General features: G+C 45.3%; 2 protein-coding genes and 1 long non-coding RNA gene across 6 annotated transcripts in view; 1 reads left to right on the top strand and 2 right to left on the bottom strand.

Annotated features, from left to right (window-relative positions):
* The window catches only part of LOC310675307 (opsin-5-like), a 13,289-nt gene extending 8,282 nt beyond the window's left edge, over window positions 1-5,007 (top strand). Inside the window, exons 1-4 of one of the 2 annotated variants that reach the window (XM_083435633.1) lie at window positions 7-172; window positions 2,409-2,702; window positions 3,391-3,722; window positions 4,540-5,007. In XM_083435633.1, coding sequence (XP_083291759.1) covers window positions 100-172; window positions 2,409-2,702; window positions 3,391-3,722; window positions 4,540-4,938 — 1,098 coding nt within the window. In that variant the 5' untranslated portion in view covers window positions 7-99 and the 3' untranslated portion in view covers window positions 4,939-5,007. Of the gene's footprint in view, window positions 1-6; window positions 173-2,408; window positions 2,703-3,390; window positions 3,723-4,539 lie in introns of those variants that run through there. The other variant, XM_083435632.1, reaches the window with a different exon arrangement.
* Window positions 381-2,402, bottom strand: LOC310675329. Its single transcript, XR_014510055.1, has 2 exons — window positions 1,554-2,402; window positions 381-1,503 (listed from the first exon to the last, which is right to left on the bottom strand). It is a non-coding gene; the product is annotated as an uncharacterized lncRNA (long non-coding RNA).
* Window positions 5,008-5,975: 968 nt separating the features above from the next.
* On the bottom strand, window positions 5,976-15,184 carry MMUT (methylmalonyl-CoA mutase). Of its 3 annotated transcripts, XM_083435653.1 has the most exons (4): window positions 14,628-15,184; window positions 9,513-9,561; window positions 8,024-8,167; window positions 5,976-6,189 (listed from the first exon to the last, which is right to left on the bottom strand). In XM_083435653.1, the coding sequence occupies exons 2-4, from the start codon at window positions 9,528-9,530 to the stop codon at window positions 6,061-6,063; spliced, it is 291 nt and encodes a 96-aa protein (XP_083291779.1). In that variant the 5' UTR covers window positions 9,531-9,561; window positions 14,628-15,184; the 3' UTR covers window positions 5,976-6,060. The 3 variants fall into 3 exon arrangements, 1 of the variants encoding a protein (XP_083291779.1); XR_014510042.1 differs by lacking the exons at window positions 9,513-9,561; window positions 14,628-15,184 and adding an exon at window positions 8,786-8,953 and having other exon boundaries at window positions 5,976-6,436; XR_014510043.1 differs by lacking the exons at window positions 9,513-9,561; window positions 14,628-15,184 and adding an exon at window positions 6,364-6,436 and having other exon boundaries at window positions 8,024-8,779.
* Between the last annotated feature and the right edge of the window lie 7,407 nt (window positions 15,185-22,591).

Below are 22,591 nucleotides of genomic sequence, written 5' to 3'. Positions count from 1 at the left end.
CGCTGTCTGTCTGCCCAGCAGCCAAGCTAAGGAGCTGCCTCCCTCCCCACCGCCCTGCTTTCCTTGGCTTCAGAACTTTCTCCATCTCCACAACGGGACATGGAAGAGCACTACATCTCCAAACTGCACCCCTCAGGGGATTATGGAGCAGGCGTGTTTCTTTTGGTTATAGGTAAGTCCTGCCTTTCTGCTCATTCAGGACTGCATATTTAGAGGACTTAGAGTGCAAGCAGCAGTGAGGTCTCCATGTTTGACTGCTTATTGCTGTAAAGTAAAGTTGCTTCTCTCTTGTTTTGGTACTATGGTGTCATGTTATTTTGTCTTCAGAGGGGTTGGAGGATGTGTGGTTTGAGTGTGGATATAGGGGTTTTTTAAAAAAATATTATTAGGTTTTTTCTGGAAACTGAATAATTTCTGAGTTGTATATTTGACTGTTTCATGCATTACAGAAAGACACATACAGTACATGATTTAGCAGCTCATTCAAAAATTAGTTTAAATCAGCCTTCATCAGTCACATGCCCTCAAAAATGTTTTTCTTTCCCTGCTTGGTTTTAATGTATCTATGTGGGTTTTTTTGTTCGTTCGTTCGTTCGTTCGTTCGTTCGTTAGTAGCTTGCTTTGGGCAAGAAAAAGCAACTAGCAAATTTAATAAATAATAATTTTGGACTATAACTCCGAGTTGCAGCCAGCACTGCTACTGCATTCCAAAATATCTGGAGGTTGGTCCATGGTGGCAAAGGCTCCTATAGATGGATGGAGTTTTGCTGTTGGGAAGGAGGTCACAGCTCATGAGTCGGCTGAAGCTCATAAGCATTTTGAGATAAACACACGTATTATTTTTGATGGTGACAGCTAGTGGGTGAAGGATTTCTATGTGCAGCAGAGTTTGTGGACAGGGGCATGAGCATGAGGCATGCTGAGGTGCAAGTATCCCACATGGACCCCCTCACACATTCTCCTAATGGTGTCTGAATCTCTGTTGGATGAGTTGGCACAGACTTGTGAAATGAGTGCAGAGACTGAAAAGGTCATATGAAAGCTTTTATCTGCGGTGGCTGCAATGGTCCCCTCCACTATCGAAGCCATCACTAGACACTGTAGTCATAAGCTAGTTTTTGAAAGCTATAATGGGAAGACTTTGCCCTGAAAGGTTGGCAAAATTACATTCACCCTCTGCACTCCCTCCATCAAGGTTAAGGTGTATATATGTGTAAGTAAAACCATATTATCTAAAAGACTCCGCTGTGCCTCATTTTTCCAATGGAAACATGAACCCTGGATAAGGGCAAAGACTCCTGGAACCTCACACCACTTGGCAGAGATTGGGGTGGCCCTTAACAAGATGTTCTCTTCACATCATGTAAATGGTAGAGAAAGGGTTCTGTCTTATTTTCTGTTGTTCACCCTCCGGAGCAGATCTGTGGAGCAGGCACAAGGAGAGAAGCAGAAAGGGTTGTTCTGTACACAAACAGAAGTTCTAGTGCTAGTGGAACTACTTCTCTGGGCACCACCCTTTCTTTTAATCCTTCTTTCAAGGTGCTCAGGACAACTTTGTGTCCAGAGCTGACAACAAACTGGCAGTGCAATCCTATAGACGTCTACTGAAATGTTAGGCTAGATGACTTCATTGTGACTTACTTTCAGGTAATTGTGTGTAGGAATACAGCCTAGATCAATAATTTGACCAAGTGAGTGCAGATGCTACTTAATAGTTTTCACTGAGGCCATGAAACCTTGAGCGCATGGCTATCAAGGTTTGGGGGTGGAGGAGGGAGAGAACTTGAACGTTGAGACCCACGGAATTATAAGCTTGGGAGTGTCCAGAACCATATTCCCGATCACTTCCACCCATTTTGTCTTGTCTGAAAATCTGCTATTGAGCACAGAGTTTGCACCAACAAGGGTGTCAGGACTGGACAGCCTTCTCGCCCTCCCCACGTCTTACTACTCTAGGGATTGCTATGCTGTGGAATGGCAGGCGACCCCACCAACATTTTCTTTTGGGTGCACGTTTCAATTCACCTTTTACAATGTCAAGATAATAACTCTACAGTGTTGAAGAGAGCATACCACAAGTATCAAGACTAGATGCTAGAAAGTGACTGATTTGTGGCTGAAACAGAATCCACTTTTGCTCTGACCCTTACCTGTCCTTCAGTCACAAATCGACTGATATAAATTCCCAAGCTGTTTCATGTTACTTTGGGTAACACATTACCTATTGTGGAGAAAGGCCTGTGAATAAAATACCTACTTCTCGTTAAAAAAGAAGACTGCTATGGCTTCTAAACCTTGAGTTATAGAGTATACACTGGCTGTGGGTCATGATGTTTGCATCTTGCACCGGTTTGTTGACTGATTGTGAATGCCTGTAAATCACACTGCTTTCCTCCTCCTTCTTTCAGGCATCCTGACAGTTCTGGGGAATTCAGCTGTCCTGGCAGTAGCTGTGAAGCGCTCCTCCCATCTCAGGTCACCTGAGCTCCTGACGGTTAATTTGGCCGTAACCGATCTTGGAATGGCCATCAGCATGTATCCCCTGGCTATTGCTTCTGCTTGGAACCATGCCTGGCTGGGGGGCGATGCAACTTGCATTTATTATGCCCTGATGGGTTTCCTGTTTGGTGTCGCCAGCATGATGACCTTGTCTGTGATGGCTGTAATCCGCTTTCTTGTAACCCACTCTTCAAAGTCCAATAGTGAGTAACGAAGCACAGAAGGGTGGCAAAGGTGAAACAATTTCAAAGCTTTAGACTTCATGTCAAGGCCAAGGGAATAATATTTTAAAGAGCCTATCAGACCTTTTCTGTGTGTTTATAGATTAGATATATTCAGCATTACTGCAGTAAACAATGGGGGCGGATATACAGTCTGGCCATAAACATGTTTTGAGCTGTAAATTGAAATGCATACCACCATGTAGGAGTTGGCACTGTGGTGCTGGTGTGAAAAACACTGTTCTTCTTTACATTGGCTGTGTACCTCTGCTACTAGCCAAAGATAGTTAACCACATCTGGTGACCAATGGAAATGTCCTAAGCTTCCCTGAGAATGCTTTAAGGAGGCCTGTAAATGTTGTCAGGCAATATACACAAAAGTATCACACTAGACGAGTGTGTTCTAAAGTATGTCTATATAGCCATAACTCAAACAATTATTTTTGACGGAGATTATGTACATAATGTCTCCACAGCCCGAGCGAAGGGTCATGGCTTACAGGGCATGCAGAAGATCCCATGCTCAGTCCTTGCCATCTCCAAATAGAACCTGGGGAGTCTGAAACCCAGGAAAGCTGGACAACAGAGCGACAGGGATAATTGCCTGGCAGATTTCTATGTTATTCAAATAGTGTTGGTGTCTATAGTCTACTTTCTTTTCTTTTCCTAGGTAATACAATCAACAGAAAAGTCATCCATGTTTCTATTGCCTTGATCTGGCTGTATGCAGCCCTCTGGGCCATGTTGCCTCTGCTAGGCTGGGGGCATTACGGCCCAGAACCGTTTGGCACTTCCTGCACCATAGCCTGGAGCCAGTTCCACAACTCGGCTAATGGGCTTTCCTTTATTCTGAGCATGTTCATTCTGTGTACAATTCTGCCAGCAATTACCATCACCATCTGTTACTTGGGTATAGCCTGGAAGGTTCATAAAACCTATCAAAAGATGCAGAACTTCAACAGGACTTCAAATGCAGCAAAGCTGGAGAAGAAATTGACATTGGTGGGTATGTCTTGTTGTGAGCAGAGTATTTTTGTATTTTAAGGAGCAATAGGAACACAGTGTTCCTTTGACTCAGACATTGATTCTGTCCCTACAGATTTAAAATTATTGTCAAAATATTGGGGAAATGCCAAAGCACTTATGGATGCTATGGACTGGGCTGTTTGTGTGTGTTTGCCTTCATGTATGGTTTGTGTTCCATTTGAGTTGCAGACATTGAGCAACTCCTCTGTTTTTCTGTTTTTCAGTTGTTAGATTCATTAGTATGAAAGCTTATTGTATTAACGAGAAATAATATTATAAATAAATAAATATTTATACCCCTCCCATCTGGTTGGGTTTTCCCAGCCACATACATACTGGGGACTAACTTAATGATGAACCTGCATACTGTAAGACTCTCAGATTTTGCAATACATGGGCTCATAGAGGAACCATGTGGTATATATATTGCTATTGTATGAGATGCTGAGGTTCTGGCATATTTTCTTCTATAGGACTATAATTTGAAACAGGTGACATTCCATTGTGATGTAAAGCATCTGATAAACACAAAGGATGCTGTTCTTAATTTCTTAACCTGATCTTGTGTTATTTTTTACCGCTAGAGGGCTGCTGTAGTGCAGAGGATACTGCTTTTGGGTCTTAGGATAAAATGGACAGCCTAAAATGAATGCAAGAGCCAATTGTTTAAATATCTCTTAAATGTTGAAGCACTAATCCTTCATTTCTCTCTCACCGATTCGAAATAACAGATAGAGAAGGAGAAAATATAAAAAGCCAGCCAGTAACTAACTATAAGTGGTTGTTTTTACAGATGGCTGTACTGATCAGTGTGGGATTCCTCAGCGCATGGACACCATATGCCGCAGTCAGCTTCTGGTCAATATTTCACTCCAGTGAATCAATACCGCCCATCGTTACCTTGTTGCCATGTCTTTTTGCTAAATCCTCAACAGCCTACAACCCTTTCATTTACTATGCTTTCAGCAAAACTTTCCGGCGTGAAATTAAGCGCCTCCAGTGCTGCTGTAGCCAGAAAGTTTACTTTAGCACCAAGCATACCACCAATAGCCACGTGTCGGTGATTTGGTCAGGAAGGGATAATGCACACATTTCTTCATTCAGAAAGACAGACAGTGGAGAAGTTCCAAATCCATCCGCTGCAGCTGCAGAAGTCTTATTTGAAAACGTTGCTCTAAAGTCCAGATCATGAAATCTCCCAGGGAAACACTGCAAGGGCAGTAATTCCTAGGAAGTTTATAATAAACTGCTTGCAGGATAATTCCGAGGTCTCTGTTCTTTAAAAAAAAAAAAGACCTGCCGGCAAGAACTGAGGAACCTCAAGGAATTTTGAGCACATGGACTAAAATAGAGTTTGCTATATTAATAGCTGGCAGAGGAGGTATTTATGCAGTTAAAAGAGATTGTACTGTTAGTGAACTTGGCATTTGTTTTTGTGCTTTTGTTGGACTGTATGGGATGCTGAGCTCAGGTGTCAATGATGGAGTCTCAAGAGGCACAGGTGTCTTGAAGAATAAGAAAAGACCTTTGCTTAACGGGCTGTTAACACCTCCCCCTTCAATGTTTCTATTATGGCTGTTGAACAAGAACCTTACAAAAAATGGACTTTTCATAAAAGGGTCGCTCTATCCGTCTTGTGCATGTCATCTCAGTAATGGATTTGTGAGGTCACAGAACTGGAAACCGCCCATATCTCCCGTAAGGCCACCAACTTCAGACTCTACAGAGGCTATTGAGAAGGAAAAGAAAAAGGTAGACCAGACATGGGCAACCTTCGGCCCTCCAGATGTTTTGGACTACAATTCCCATCATCCTTGACCACTGGTCCTGTTAGGGATCATGGGAGTTGTAGGCCAAAACATCTGGAGGGCCAAAGGTTGCCCGTGCCTGAGGCAGACTACCAGGGGTAGGAAATGGATATTTGTCAATCTGACAAGCAAACAAAGCTAGGGCAACGAGACTGGACCGAAAGGGCAAGAGGCATGTGAACAAACAGTATGAAACAGCAGGACATAATTTCACCACCTTTCTGTATCAGTAACATTTATTTTAAATTGTAATTTGCATTTCCAAAGCTCTGAAGTGTATTTCAGATATAATGCCGTCTTATATGCAAAAATTTTAAATTTACTCATTTCATTTAGATTCTTTGATAGATCTTACATACATATGTAATAATATTGCAGATGATTTCCCACTTTCTTAGAAAGCGTAAGCCAACACCAGACATTGTAGATCATTTAACAATTTTATCAACAAATCACAATGCATCAACACAAACTATAAGATATAAAGTTTGTTATGAGACAGAGGTTTACAGAGATTGCTGCCTCATTTCCAAGCATTTCTCGATATCATCAAGAACTTGGACAGCTGCCTTTGGGATTCGGGTTCCAGGGCCAAATATATTGGAAACACCAGAGGCATACAAGAAGTCATAATCCTGTGCAGGAGAAAAACAGACATAAAACATGCATGCAAACTTTGTAAAGTAAAATTCTGCAGAACATATGCTAAAAGAGCAGAGTTTAGCGATGGCAGGTCAGGAGGTAGCACACTTGGAGAAGGGAAAATAACTTAGTATGCTAGCTATGAGGGAAAACAGTGATGCTCTCACCTACACAAACCCCGCCATGTGTGCAAAGTCCTAGTGACTACAAGTTCAAGCAATCTCTGCTCTAGGTGTTATCCTATGTAACATAAAGAATGAAATCATCAAAAGTGGTGAACATTTTCACCTCTGCTCCAAGACAACCAGAGACTTGTGGCTCTATACGAATCTTTTGCCAGGGGCAACAATTATAGCAAGGTCAAGAGATTCAAAGCAGAAAAGCAAATTCTACCCCACTCCACTCGCTATTCCCCCCTCCAGCCCTTTCTTCCCTTCTTCTTCCTAACTATTTAAACCAATTCATGAACTAAGAACTTCTACATTGACCACTAATAATGAAACATATGTTGTCATAGAATCATAGAGTTGGAAGAGACCACAAGGGCCATCGAGTCCAACCCCCTGCCAAGCAGGAAACACCATCAGAGCACTCCTGACATATGGTTGTCAAGCCTCTGCTTAAAGACCTCCAAAGAAGGAGACTCCACCACACTCCTTGGCAGCAAATTCCACTGTCGAACAGCTCTTACTGTCATGAAGTTCTTCCTAATGTTTAGGTGGAATCTTCTTTTGTAGTTTGGATCCATTGCTCCGTGTCCGCTTCTCTGGAGCAGCAGAAAACAACCTTTCTCCCTCCTCTATGTGACATCCTTTTATATATTTGAACATGGCTATTATATCACCCCTTAACCTCCTCTTCTCCAGGCTAAACATGCCCAGCTCCCTTAGCCGTTCCTCATAAGGCATCGTCTCCAGGCCTTTGACCATTTTGGTTGCCCTCCTCTGGACACGTTCCATTTTGTCAATGTCCTTCTTGAACTGTGGTGCCCAGAACTGGACACAGTACTCCTGGTGAGGTCTGACCAGAGCAGAATACAGTGGCACTATTACTTCCCTTGATCTAGATGCTATACTCCTATTGATCAGCCCAGAATTGCATTGGCTTTTTTAGCTGCCGCGTCACACTGCTGACTCACGTCAAGTTTGTGGTCAACCAAGACTCCTAGATCCTTTTCACATGTACTGCTCTCAAGCCAGGTGTCACCCATCTTGTATTTGTGCCTCTCATTTTTTTTGGCCAAGTGCAATACTTTACATTTCTCCCTGTTAAAATTCATCTTGTTTGTTTTTGCCCAGTTCTCAGTTGTAGATATTTCCCCACATTTATTATGCTATTTTTGTGATATACAAATGACATAAGAATACTTGGTACACTATACTCATTTGTATAACAATATTCTTGTTTATAACCCCACCCCACCCCCCAGAAAAAAAGCCAATTCTGGAAGAAGAAAAATTATATAGTTTCTATTTCAGTAAAGAAAACTGGTCCCTTTTTTCTTCATTTCTTAAAATGTTTATGAATATTTTTAAATTTAAAAAGTGATATTTAAATTATTTGATTATATTGGCAGTTTTCGAAAGCTTTTGGGAGGCTGCTTCTCAACTGTGATGTTCTGTGAACCTTAAACCTAGAAACTACAACGCTTTCCCAAATTTGCTGAAGGATTTCCACATTTCAAAAGCTAGATGCTATTTTAAAAGCCTTTCAATGGTATTCATTTGCCTGCAGGAGGAGGAGGAAAAAGTAGATGGAGACCCCACCTCACTGGGAACAATGTAATCATCTCACAACAAGCCATCTTGTGATGGTGGTGCACAGTACCTGGGGAGGGATGGCGCCTCCACACATGAGGAGAATGTCTGGGCGGCCAAGGGACAAGCCGTTTTGTGGCCAGCAGCCAAGGTGCTCGCCCCCCCAGCCATGCACATCCGCATCTACCGCCTGCTGGGCCACTTCACGGGGTGCCTAGGAAGAGAAAGCAAAGGAAGTGTCAAACAATATGGGAAAGAAGAATGCATAAAACCTAACACTGCATGCAGACCCACACTTGTTTTCACAGAGAAGAGCGACAACAAAACACTAGGCACCAGCATGCACCGCTGAAGGCTGCTACCGGCATTTAGGTTAGACAATATGGGTGCCCGAAAAGTAGAGTACAGAGAGGAACATTGCCACCTACCGATGACATCTTCCAACTCGGGAATCTGTAAAATCATCCTAGTACAATATATTCTGATAGTTACCTTTGGTGCGAGCAGGAAATTGAAACAATAGGGGCAAATAATTTTATAAAAAATTATTTTACAAATTTATAAATTGCTTAAAAGCCCGAGGCCCACAAAGCTGTGTACAAAAATCTAAAATACGAAAAAAATGTTGCGGCTGCTTCTGGCTTCCCTCCTGCCTTAGATATATATTCAGGTTTGATTTAAAGAATGCTTGTCTTTTTCTTCTGGTTTTCCTTAGCTTCCTAATCCCCTTTGCCCCTCAGTGAAGGAAATCAGGCTGAGAGACTGGCTTCCCATAGCGAGGTTCACAGCTGAATGCCTTTCCCCCATCCCAAACCTCTCTCTAGTCCCCCACCTGGACCCCCGCCAGCCTGGGAGAGATGCTCTGGACCACAGCCTGGCAGGGGCTGCTTCCACGGCTGGGCCCAGCAAACGGCCTTGGCCTGGGGCGGCGCCTGCTGAGAGGCAGCGAGACAAGGCTGCGCTACCACCATGTCATCTCTGCAAGCTGCAAGGAAAGACACAGAAGATTAAGGTGCCCCCGTGCCGCCCGTCTCTTCCTCCTCTTCCTCCAGGTCTTCCAGGATGAGCTCTTCTGAAAGGGAAAGAAGAGAAGGCTGCCAGTTAGAGAGGCTTCTTACACACAGAGAGACTTTCTGAACACACCCATGGAAATAGACATTACCTTCCGGGGGACCTTCCTTCGTTTTTGCCTGAGCCTGCAGGGAAACAAAGAGCCACATGGGATACGATGCTCTACAGCTCCAAACAGGCCTCAGACAGAGGCCTTTCCTGAGAAATCTGAGGGACTGGAATCAGTGGCGTAGCGTGGGTTGTCAGCACCCGGGGCAAGGCAAGTAATTTGCGCCCCCTAACCCATGAATTTGCGCCCCCTAACCCTAACCCCCAGATGTTGCGCCCGGTGTGGCCGGCCCCCCCTGCACCCCCCCCCCACGCTACGCCTCTGACTGGAAGAATCAGCTTCTCTAGGCTGAGAGGTTTTACCTTGGAAGTCCTTTGGAAAAGGGCCCTGCAGGGGGGGGCGGGGGGCGGGGGGAGGAGGACTCAGGGAGAGGGCAAACTTTATTTTTCCTTGCCATCTGCAAAATGGCTTTTCGCAATCTGGTAAACCTAGAAAAGAAAGAGAAAAATGTGAGAAATGGGGCTCACAGTTCGTCCTCTCCTGATCTACGTCCCGAAACTGCTTTTTGCATTCACGCCTCTAAGCTCCCCATCACCACAGGATTCAGTTGCGCATCAAGTTGCGCACCCCAAGAAGAAGGAGAGCACACTGAGACAGAATTGGACTCTGAAGCTGAATGGGCAAAATTTAGGCCACAACTTTATTGAGTACAGCAATGTGAGTGGTACTGGGTTTAATTGTTGAGGGTTTTTTCAGCGATTTTACCCCAGGAAATAGGCCCCCGAAACGGACTTTGGGCACACATACAACAAAAACCATAATAACACTAATAACACAGTTTGACAATTCAGATTTCGATACACTGATATACCTATGACTACACCTTTTAACAATATTTCCCCGCCTCTCTCTCCTCCCCCCACTTCCCACCATTATCCGCCTTATCACTTAAATATTCCTTCCAGATTTCTTCATATTTATCCATTCTTAATTTGCGTCCACATGCAATTTGTTTGTACGTAGCTAGTCTGTCCATATTATCAATTCATGTGCTCAATGGAATCTTTTTGCGGCTCTTCCAAATCATCAAAACAAGTTTTTTTGCTTCTAATATAGCACGGCACATCCATTTGTTTTGACCCCTTGTAATCTCCCACGTTTCCAGAATATAATTTAGAATTAAATTTAATTCCGCTAAATAACAATTTCTTTTTATTACTCTTGCTATAAATATCCTCACCTCACACCAAAATGATCTTATTATCGGGCATTTAATCATCATATGTACTAAGTTGGCATTTTTACTCCCACATCTACAGCAGTTGTCTGTACTTGTTATTTTCTTCTGTTATAGTTTTGCTGGAGTCCAGTGGACTCTGAATATTATTTTCTGTTGAATAAGTCTTAGTCTTAGATCCATAGAGGCTATTTCTGTTGATTTTATACTTGACTCCCATATATTATTTGTTATCTGTACCCCTAACTCTTCACTCCATTTTTGTCTATCATATTCTAAATCATATTTCTTCCTGTTGAGTTTTATATAGTGCAAGTGTAGAGTTTTTTGTTTTTGCTGCAGAGATTAAATCTTGTAGCAGCCTGGGTGTTTCCGATGCTGCTATAGCGTCAGGGCCAAACTGCCTTTCCAACATGTTTCAATTGGATGTATTGCCATTGTGTTTCACTGGTTAATCCATACTTTACTTGCAAATTAGGCCCCCAAAACGGACTTTGGGCATGCCTGGCTTAGGCATTGGCAATAACTACATCTGACTTCTGCCCACCTTGCAGGAAGTCTGGAAGAGTAAACCACCAACAGAGGGAGCTCCATCAATGGCGACCAACTGAAACTCACCCCGGGGTTCCCGCTGGGTCCTGGCATGGCCCTAGCCTCCCAAGCAGACTTTGGACGAGATCCGGACCTGCGTATTCCTTTAGCGGAATACCCTTGTACCTGGAGGGGCAGGCAATGGCCGTTCCAAAACAGGCGACCAACCGAAGTCCAGAGCAAGGCCAAAGCACAAACCTAAATCGAGGGTGGGTGGGCAGGTGTTTGGCAGCGCAAACCCAGGTAAACCCCCCAACACCACGCCGCTGCCTTTTAAAGGCCTCCCTCGATCACACCACCACTCCCAAGGAAGGGGGCTGCACCTATGGCCTGTGCGCAACGCGGACCCTCAATTAAGAGGGTCCGATATGCTGAAAGAAATCCTACTTACATGCTGTCTCTACTCTCACAAGCACAGAATGATCCAAGCATAGGAGATCCCAGGCCTTCTAGAGTTCTGGCGAACAATGAGCCAGCAGAGGGAGATGTCACAATGAACCTCACGCGATGCAGCACCCCTGGGCCCTGAGAAAACCAGCAGCCACAAGCCCTGCTCCTCTTAAGGGACGCGACTAAGTTTTCTTAGTCAAATTTATCCGTAGAAGCTATTATAATGATAGCAAAATATTATTGCTTTCTTTAACACATTATAAAACCAAACCACATTATAAAACCAGCTCATAAAACGAAAGAAAATGAATATTGGGGATTGCTTTTTGAAAGCATCACCACACCCAAGACGATGTGTCAGGCTCCTGGCATGGGCATAGCCAGGGAGGCAGGGGGGGGAGCTGCCCCCTCTAAATCAAGTAAATCAATAAAAATACTGAACTAACTGACCAATTGTGTCACAGATAACTCGGCTCTGCCCTTAGCCTCCAAAATAAAGCCTGCCCCCCCAATAAATGCTGTTTGCACCCATGGCTCCTGGTATCAGTTTTCCAAATCCAGGATGGTGCTTTCAAGGACGCAATTTCAGCCCCATTTATTCTGATCCTTATGAAGAACTGTTCCCTTTCCCCCATCCTCTTAACAAATAAATTGCCACGGTGGGAGGTTTGATCCCCAGATGGGCCAGCCATATATTCCTGCATTGCAGGGGGTTGGACTAGATGATCGGCTGGGTCCCTTCCAGCTCTACAGTTCTATGCTTCTTATGTTCTCAAGCTCCCCTGGTGCCAGCCAGGTGTGGCCACTCAGTTTCCTCAAGTACTTGAGGAATGGCAGCCTGTCATAAGAGGATGACAGCTGATGGGCAGCAACAAGCCTCTCCTATCGGCTGGGATTGCCAGGCGGCATGTGCTGTGCCTGCTCCAAGGTGCCTGTTGCTTACAGCTACAGCCATCTCATTCTACTTGGCGTAAGGGAGTTTCTAGCCCAAGTATCTGCCAGGGAAATAAAGGGTCTGGAAAGGTTGCCTTCGCTCAGAGCGGCCAAGGCAGCATCACTTGGGAAGATAATGCTCTTTTGTATTTCGTATCCATCTCTGACTAAAGAACACAGCAGGGTGTCCTTCCAACCAACTTTAGATGATAGAAGCCAAGTTTTCACCATTTATTTAGCCACTTTTGACTTTCACAAATTTAAGCATGGGCCTCAATTCTGTGTTCATTTGATTGCAAGTGGGTTCCACACTGCATTCAGCAGAATTTACTTTTGAGTAAAAGCTTGTGTCGTATGGTCCATGATCCTTCTAACTTTTCATAACTCAAAAAGCTGACTGCTTTTTCAACAGCAGAAGTTTGGTGGGTCAAAACTGTCAGAGCCTCCCCTACTGCATCTTCTGCATCTTATTACAGGAGTCCTGAAAATCAATAGTGCCTGTGAGGGCGCCACACATTCAGCAGTGCTTGGGAGAGCAAGCAGAAAGACAGAACTCCTCCTTCCACCAGAGAGCAGACAGACAAAGAGCTCTAGACAACTGCACACTTCCGGTTCTGATCAGAAATTTCCACATGCAGGTTAAGAATGGTGGGGAAATATGTGGGAACTGTCAATAAATCAGGGCAGGTTTGCAGATGCTTCTGCATTGCTCTACATCGCGCTTTTGACTATGATGATATACCAAGGGACGTTCAGTGCAAGATCCTGTTTCCGCTCTGGTTGCTTGAATAGAAATGGGCGATTTTTGTTTTTTTAAATGATTTTCTATGTTTCCCTCCCTGCCACCCAAGGGTTTTAATATGATTTTTCAGGATAGAAGGAGAAAAGAGAGATTATGATTAGGAACTGTAGCAGGAACCCCCGCCCCCCATCATTCAGTTTGTACAGACTTCACACACACTCACACTCACACACTACATACGCTACACTTCTGTTATAAATTCATAGAAAATCAACCATACATCAGATTTGCACTGTTCCACTTTTATTTTACTCCATGAAGGAAGGACTACAAAATGGGGAAGGTTTGATATACAGGCCACCATAATCCCTTGACCATAGGATCACATCCACAGGAGCCCTGCCCAGTTGCTATGCCAACCCTGATGGCCCTAGACCAGGGGTCTGCAACCTTTAAGACAAAAAGAGCCACTTGGACCCGTTTCCGAAGGGGGAAAAAAACTGGGAGCCGCAAAACCATTGCAACATTTAAAACAAATATATATCCGGAGCCGTGATCTGACAGCGGGCGGGCAGGTGACGTCGGGACGGTGCGTGACTAACGCACGCACCACCCCCATGCGACGTCACAGCCAGTACAGCGCCCGCCACAGTGGGGAGTGTCGGGGCGCACAATGCGCCTCCTCCCCTCGCTAGTATCCACCCCGGAGCCGCGGCAAAAGTGTAAAAGAGCCACATGCGGCTCCGGAGCCGCGGGTTGCAGACCCCTGCCCTAGACAAAAGACCATCAACTGTACTACAGACTGCATACAGGAGTGGATTCAACACGGACTATAACAAAAGAACAGTGATTGGATTTCCCCTCAGGGGGCAGGAAACTGCAATCTCCCCTTTGTCACCTGGAAAGTACTCATGGGGAGGGGAGAAAGGAGGAACCAGCCAGGTGACAGGACACTCAGGTTATCACCACAACTCCTCCCTCAACCCCTCCTTTCTGTAATTATGCATGATGTTTCTGGGGGTGGGCTTGACCTAGAGGAGGGGAATTTCAAAAGTTTTTATAAGGTCTTGCACACCATTGTTCTGGGTCTTTCCTCTCTCCTGCGAGTGAGGGGAACACCCTGCTGCAACAGTACAATAAAGGCCAAGCCTACAGGCTGCTGATTTGCTCCAATTTACTCTGGTTGGTGTCTTTACTTTTTGTCCAAGGGAGCCCTCGGATTTTTCCGGCAGCAGTTTAAATCTTTTTAAAAGATAGTAAGGGAGGTATGTTAAAAGGGAACTGTGTGAATAGCTTTGTTAAAAGGCATTTAAAACAGGCAGAAATTCAAAGCCAATTACGTATAAACACTGTATTTTAAAGCACATTGGAAGCACATTCTTTGCCTCAAAGAATTCTGGGCATTGTAGTTTTCCCCTCGCAGAACAATTCCCAGCAGCAGTGCCCAGAATTCTTTAAGCGGGAGAAATGGACTGGAAATGTGCTTCAAAGATATTGTTTGTACATAGCCTGAGTCCCCTCCATGGAGGGTTGAAGCTGTTCATTTTCTGTTTAAACAGCCTTTAAAGGCACAAAACCTTTTCCACCAACAAAATACTAATGCAGTTTTTGCTTTCACCATTTTGGGGCTCCCAAAGTGGGGCTTGTCACTCACCCCGCACCCCAACGCTCTCAAAACCAGGTTGAAAATTGCAATGGGTTCCCAGCTCAGTCAGTAGAGCCTGAGACTCTTAATCTGAGGGTCATGCTGATGGCCATTCCAAGATCGGTTACGGCCAAATTAACTGTCAGGAGCTCAGGTGACCTGAGATGGGAGGAGCGCTTCACAGCTACTGCCAGGACAGCTGAATTCCCCAGAACTGTCAGGATGCCTGAAAGGAGGAGGAGGAAAGCAGTGTGGTTTTCAGGCATTCATAATCAGCCAACAAACCGGTGCAAGATGCAAACATCATGACCCACAGCCAGTGTATACTCTATAACTCAAGGTTTAGAAGCCATAGCAGTCTTCTTTTTTAATGAGAAGTAGGTATTTTATTCACAGGCCTTTCTCCACAATAGGTAATGTTGTGTACTGAAGTTCTCACCCTGGGCCAGCAGAGGGATACTGTAGATAGTTTTCACTCAGGTCCACATATGCAAATAAGGGATTGAAAGTGGCGTTCAGTGATTGGATAGTTACAGAAAGTGGTTACTGTTGCGTTGTAGTGGAGCTCTATATAAGCCGGCTGGCTGAACCCTTCAGTTCAGTTCTCTTCTTGCCTGTGAGTAAACAAGAGCTGTCTGAAGAATCACTGTGTCGTCTGATATGTTCACCCACAGCTTAACACTTCCTGCCTTGCAGTGGCTGGACTAGATGACCCCAGGGTCCCTTCCAACTCTACAATTCTGTGATCCATTGCTGCATCTTCACTTATTGCGAGGTATTTCAAGGGAAAGAGTTATACTGGCAGGCTTTCCCCTGAGAGGCTCACCTGGTACCTCCACGAGGCACCTTAAGCTACCAGGTGAAAACCTTTCTCTTCATTTCTGTCCTCGGCTGACCCACATCCTATATCCTTTGGGACGCGTGGGGGGAGGGAGGCGGTTCTTGCTTTGTTCCGCTTTTGTGTTCCTTATGCATTTTGTGTTTTAATCTTGTGTTTTGACGCGGTCCCCTCCCAGCCTTTAAAACAAAGCCGTGCCCCACGCGGCCTCCTTCGGCTCCTCCTCCAGGCCTCTCGGAAACTGCGCTCGGGAGCCGCTGGTGTCGTTGGAAAACCCTTCGCCCGTTTCCCTTTGGCGCCGCCCCTCCCCGCTGCGTCCGCCTCTGCCGTTGCAACGCGCAGGCGTGGCCGGGGTCGGGCCGGCTTCTGGGTCCCGGGGCCGCCGCTCCCGCTCGGCCGGGCGGAGTCCGTTTCTCCGGGCGGCTCCGGGAGGGCTGCTGGAGCCGGAGGGGCCCGAGCCAGGCTCCGTGCGAGGGGGGGCTGTCCGGCAGAGGCGCCCCCCCCCGACACGAGAAGCTCCAGAAGTTTCCTTGGGGTCCTTTGGCCAGGCCCCCCCCCCGGGGCCAGAGGGGTCTGCCGGACTGCTGTGACGCCCCCCCCCCCGGCAGCGGCAGGATTCTTTCCTGGAGGCGCCCCGAGGAGACGCGGCCACTTGGGCCGCCCCCGCCTCTCGCCCGCCCCTGCAGCTGCCCGGGGGGGGGGGGGACGCACCATGGGCGAGGGGGGGTCTGACCCCCCCCGTCCCAATCTGGCCAACTTCTCCGTAGACCCGGCTCTGTGGATGGAGGCGCTGCTTTCCTGGCAGAGGGCCTCCGCTCCAGCCCCAGGCCCCCGTCCCCATCCCGGGAGGGGAGAAGGCAGCTTGGCAGGTGGGGGCAGCTCCGGATTTAGGATGGTTCAGGCAGTGCCCCACACAGAGCGCCAAGCAAAGGGGTTGCAAAATTGAGAAGATGCATTTTGGGGGCACCAGGTTTTGGCCTTGCACAGGGCACCATATTTAGGAAAGATTGTGGTCTTGACTGAGCTCTTCCTTTCTTGGGTACTTTTGATATGGACTCCAAGGAAAGTTGAAAGGCTTGCAAGTTCTCCCCAGAGGTGCAACACGGTACTGAAAAAAATGTATTGGTTGACCTGTTTTGTGTACCTTGTCTTCCAGCACAGCAAGAATACTCTCCCTAGAAGCCTGCCATTAGCTGGCTGGTCCAAATCAGTAGGTGACATTTCGGCTCGCTCACCACCTTGGCCCACTGTCTGCTGGCTGCATCGCCCCTTCTAGGGTGCTGAGTACTGCAGTTTCAGGAGAAGCCACAACAGGCAAACTTCCTTTCCTGCATTACTGTTCATTGTAGTTTTGTTAGAATAAAGTTACCATTGCATGTGGATACATTCACTGCTTCTTTAAAAAGGGGAAGAGAGAAAAAAACCAGCTTGAGGGGGGCCAGTTTAGGCCGCAGTGTGAGGGCTGTTTTAGCCTTTCTCTTCCTGCCACTTCTCCATTCCTATCTACCCCCAAGTGCTGCTCCCTCTGTGTGGTGCTGAATCCATGTTTGTGAGGGTGGAGTGTGAAAACAAACTGGAAATAGCTTGAGAGAAAGAAATCTTTCAGTGGAGAAGCAGGGTATGGAGGGGGGGGGGGGGCTTTCCCTGCTCATTCTCTACTTAAAACAGCCCTCTTCCAACAGTGTGCTTTTGAAATAAGTAGTAGAAGACAAATTGTACTTTCATGCATCTGCTTGCAATGTTGATGAGACAGGCGCTTGCAAAGCCTGTTATTCTGTGAGGTTTGGTCCCATTTGCGCTTTCTCCAGCTCCAGCTCCAGCAGTCATTGTTTCTTCAGAACTTTGTTATGCATCCTAGTCCCCCCCCCCCCATAGGATAAATGTATGTGTCAGCTAAGTGGAAACTTGGGAATTGCAACTTGAAATGTTGTCTGTGGTATGGTGGAATATTTATCACTGGAACCTTCTTCCCGTTTCTCTGCTTTTCCTCAAGTCTCACTTTCCAGCTGTTTTCCCAGGTTCCTCTTTCTTCCTTCCATTGCCTTGCTGCCTGCTTCCACCGGCCACCTTGCCCTGGTCTCTCCACCCCTTAGTTTTAACTGTCTCCTGCGATCTCTTTCTAGTCCTCAGCCTTCCCCATAAACCTCTGACTCTTCCTAGGGCCTGTGTGGTGTTTTAATCTTAGCCAAGATGACAACGTTCCTTTTTAACCTACAAGTTGAACTGAAATATTCTGGCAACTGTGCTCACTCAGCTCTTTGATAATAATCTGTCAGAAGTGCAATACGATATAGTGAGTACCCCCCCCCTTAATTTTAAAAAAATATATAGGCATAGTTTCTATTTGCATTTCACTGTCTTTTTTCAGTGCAGCAATGTGCTTGAGTCGTGTTACCATTAAATACTTGGGCAGCCCAATACTTGGGTGATGTGGCAACTGCTAAACACATTATGGAGCTGTTACCATTATTGTGGTGTCAACATTGTAATCTTCTCAGGTATTTAATTACTTTTCCAAAGGCATCTATAAATTATCTTTCTAAGCAGCGTGCCAACTGAGACATTAAAATACAGCTTTTCATTTAGAAAGGTTGCTGAAAAATAATTCATTCTTGTGGTTGGCTTTCTTATTTTAGTCTATTACCCCATCCTGTCTAAAACCAAATCCGTTTATTTTTAATTTGTATTAGCTCCGGGGGGGGGGGGTGTTGTGAATTTTAAAAAACGCACCACTTACTCAGGATAATATATATTTTGGGTTTATGAGCACAATATTTCAAAAATAATGTCTAAGTAGTTTTCAGCCGTAGTTGCTGGTGTAAAAGCTCAGTTGCAAATGGCATGTGCTAGTTTTCTGTCATTGTACTAATGCTTCACACGGTACCTTGCTAATGCACAAAGGCTGAACATAATCCACATTTCTCTGGCATATCAGGGGTTAGTTTGGGTCCCATAGGCTGCCTGTGCTATCTGAGGATACACTCCCACCTTGGTAGTACAGCAGCTGTTCTGCCTTTGGGCAGTCGGTTCTTGGATGTGCAGATCCAGGAAACCCCGTCCACTGAGAGCATGCTGCTCTCTTCTCATAATGTTAATTTAAAGCCTTGTACTCGGATGGTTAAATAACAATGCCAAAGATGGTTAAATAACAATGCCAAAGATGCCATAGCATAATGACTACTTTTTGCACAGCTGTGCAGTCAAGTTTGGATTTGTAGCCAGCTATTTGCTGGCCACATGACCCGGAAGCTGTACGCCGGCTCCCTCAGCCAATAAAGCGAAATGAGCGCCGCAACCCCAGAGTCAGCCATGACTGCACCTAACGGTCAGGGGTCCCTTTACCTTTTATTTCAATTACAGTGGTACCTCTAGTTATGAACTTAATTTGTTCCGGAGGCCCATCCTTAACCTGAAACTGTTCTTAACCAGAAACGTGCTTTTGCTAATGGGGCCTCTTGTTGCCGCTGCGCCACAGGCACACAATTTCCGTTCTCATCCTGGGGCAAAGTTCTCAGCTCGAGGTAACTCTTCCAGGTTAGCGGAGTTTGTAACCTGAAGCATTTGTAACTTGAGGTACCACTGTACAAAGAATGTGGGCTTTAGAATCACGTGATTCTGAAGCATCTTCCTTGGAAAGATTTTTTTTTTGCTAGACTAATAAGATACTCCAGGACCAAATTTATGTGAACTTATTACAGTGTAGGAGACAGGGACAGATGGGATGGGAAGATGGGAATCTAGTGCATGAGATGAAAAACATGGGCTATTTCACACACATAATATCTAAGTGTGTGTTAAATAATTATTTGCAGTGTGAACAACAAAACACAAGAAACAGTAACAATGAACTAATCTGCTTGGAAGGCCATATTACTCCACAGTGAACAAAATGGGTGTGTGTCATTTGTTTCAACCGTAATGTGTACAAGTATGTATGAGAAAACAAGATGATAATCTTGCATCTTTTCATATCGTTGAATTCTTCCTTGGCAACAGCAGCACATATACCTCCATAGAATGTTTCAGATTTCCTCCCTATAATCGCTTTTTAGTGTAAACAAGAGATGAGTAGTAACAACAGCAAGAACTACAGATGGCAGCAAAGTCATGGCCCTGAGGAAAGCGATTTGCTAGTAGTATTTGACTTGGTGCTCATTTGGCTGAGAATATATTTTTTATCAAACCAAATTGGCAACAGTGGCAGAATATTGAAAATCCCGTATTAAGAAATATCATTGAGATATGGGCGAAATATAAAGGAAAACTGATACCAGTAAATTACCCACTAATTCTGGTGGTGATAATAGAAGACTTCCTAGTAAATTTAAATAAGGAAGTTGTAAAAGAAGCAAAAGAGAAGAAAATATTCAAAATAAAGGAATGGCCGGGAAAAATGAGAAGCAAAAAACGAGTTCTAACGTGAAGTAAAATAACTTGGTTTAACTGTGTACAACTGGAGCAATGGACAAAGAAGTGGTTAAGGGAAAACAAGAAATGATTTAAAAAGGGAGATGAAGCAAGGGGAAACAAGTAAAGTTTATAAAAAATATTAGTAGAATCAGAGGATTAACAAGATCAATTAAAAGAGGTGTGGAAAAAGCAGGTAACAGGTCAGGTAAATCGTCACAGCTAGGGGAAAATATGGGAGAAATGCATTCTGAAAATGATGTCTATAAGGATAAAAGAAAATTACAGTGAGTTAATATGGAGGGGGTATTTAACACCAGCAAGATTAAATCAAATAAACAAGAAATATTCAGTGTTATGAAAATGGCTTTAGATCTATTTCAGTCCGGTTTCCGTCCTGGTTTTGGGACCGAGACGGCTCTGGTTGCCCTAACAGATGATCTCCGTAGACAACTGGATCGAGGCGGGTCAGGACTGCTAATCCTTTTAGATTTGTCAGCATCCTTTGACATGGTCTATCATGATCTTCTGGACCACTGCCTCGCAGACGTGGGGATACAGGGCATAGCCCGTAACTGGCTGTGCTCTTTTATCTCTGGTCGGGGACAGAGGGTGGCACTAGGGTGGGAAATGTCGTCACGCCATTCCTTGGTGTGTGGAGTGCCGCAGGGCGCAATTCTCTCCCCAATGCTTTTTAACATCTTTATGCGCCCCCTTGCCCAGATTGTCCGGAGCTTTGGGCTGGGCTGTCACCAATATGCTGATGACACTCAGCTCTATCTGTTGATGGATGGCCACACCGACTCGTCCCCGAACACACTGACCAGATGCTTAGTAGCTGTGGCTAGATGGTTTCATGGGAGCCGATTGAAACTAAATCCTTCAAAGACAGAGGTCCTATGGCTAGGTCGGGATGGCATGGGGATGAGGGACCAACTCCCATCTCTTGCGGGGGCCCAATTAGTGCCATTGCCTTCCGTTAAGAGTTTGGGTGTAATCCTTGACGCCTCCCTTTCCATGGAGGCGCAAGTTACAGCAACAGCCAAGGCGACATTTTTCCACCTTCGCTGCATCAAGCAGTTGGTCCCTTACCTTTCCCGCCCCAACCTGGCCACAGTGACCCATACGACGGTCATCTCCAGGCTTGACTACTGTAATTCGCTCTATGCGGGGCTGCCCTTGATGCTGACCCAGAAACTCCAGCGGGTGCAGAATGCTGCAGCGAGGCTCCTCACGGGGTCTCTGCCATGGGAGCATATTCACCCAGTGCTTTTCAAGCTGCACTGGCTCCCGGTAGAGTACAGGGTCAGATTTAAGGTGCTGCTTTTGACCTTTAAAGCCCTTCGCGGCCTAGGACCCTCGTACCTACGGGACCGCCTCTCCTGGTATGCCCCACGGAGAGCCTCAAGGTCCATAAATAACAATACCCTAGTGGTCCCAGGCACTAAGGAAGTTAGATTAGCTTCAACCAGAGCCAGGGCCTTTTCAACACTGGCCCCAACTTGGTGGAACGCTCTGCCTCATGAGACCAGGGCCCTGCAGGATCTGATTTCTTTCCGCAGGGCCTGTAAGACTGTAAGATGGGGAATATGGAGAAATGATTTTGAGGAGATATTGAACTTATTTGTAGAATTTGTACTGTTAAAACAGAAAGGAATCAAACCATCTCAAAAAGTGTTAAAATTTTGGGAGGTTGGATAGTTACGATGGGTTGTGGTCTTGGGGATGGGGTGCAGAATTTTTACTTTTATTATTACTTTGTTTAGAATATTTTTTTTAAAGTCTACCGAAAATTTGTCAGTATTTGCACTGGTATCCAGGTCTCTTGTATGTAATCTGGTGTGAATGCTGTGGCAGCTTGTTTGCATCTGTATTTGTCAGCAGCAATCACTACTGAGCAGCTCCATATGCTGCTAGAAGCTTAAACTGCATCTTCTTCCGTATGTACCTTTACAGGCAGAGGAGCGGACCTGTTGTCCACATCTGTGTTTTTCCATGTGTTGCAAGATCCCACACTGGAATGCTGCATATGCAAATGCAAAGGGATGCTTGTGGGCTTCCCATCCGGTTGGCCAGAGAACAAAATAGTGGCTTAGATGGGCCTTTGGTGTGACCCAGCAAGGCCCTTGCTATGTTTCCATTGTTGCTATGAAAATACTTATTTATTTAAATAAAGTAAGTATTGAACCAAACCAACTCAAGGAACAGCCATGTTTTTTAAGAATGCACATAGACTTGTGCCCCAAATGTAAAAGTCCCAACAAATCTGATTCTGGGGTTAGCTTAAAATATTACTTGATGGATTTTATCACAGGTTCAAAAGACTTGGGAGTAATCTTTGCCTTGTGCCACTCAGAATTAACAAAAGCCTCCTCCCATTGAGCATTCATGTCTACTCAGAAGTGGGTTCCACTGACTTCAGTGGGACTTACCTCCAGGTAAGTGTATTGGTTGCAGCCTTACAGTGCAATTTTATGCCCACTTACCTGGACATGGTGAGACAGATTTCTGAGTGAACATGCATAGGTTCACACTGCACATTAGTCATACAACACAATCTTATGTATGTTTACTTAGAAGTACGGTAAGTCCTACTACTGTTATGTCCGATAGAACTCTCATCCCAATAAAATCTGTTTAGGATTGCAGCCTACAGCAGATAATTTTATTCTTTGTCAATCTACCATTTGTTCTGGCATCTCTTATTGTAGCCTCAAACCCATGAACTGAAAACC

The sequence above is a fragment of the Podarcis tiliguerta genome, assembly GCF_965153285.1.
Source record: "Podarcis tiliguerta genome assembly, chromosome: 3".
In the NCBI taxonomy this organism is placed as follows: Eukaryota; Metazoa; Chordata; class Lepidosauria; order Squamata; family Lacertidae; genus Podarcis; species Podarcis tiliguerta.
This window is presented reverse-complemented; position numbering and strand designations above follow the sequence as displayed.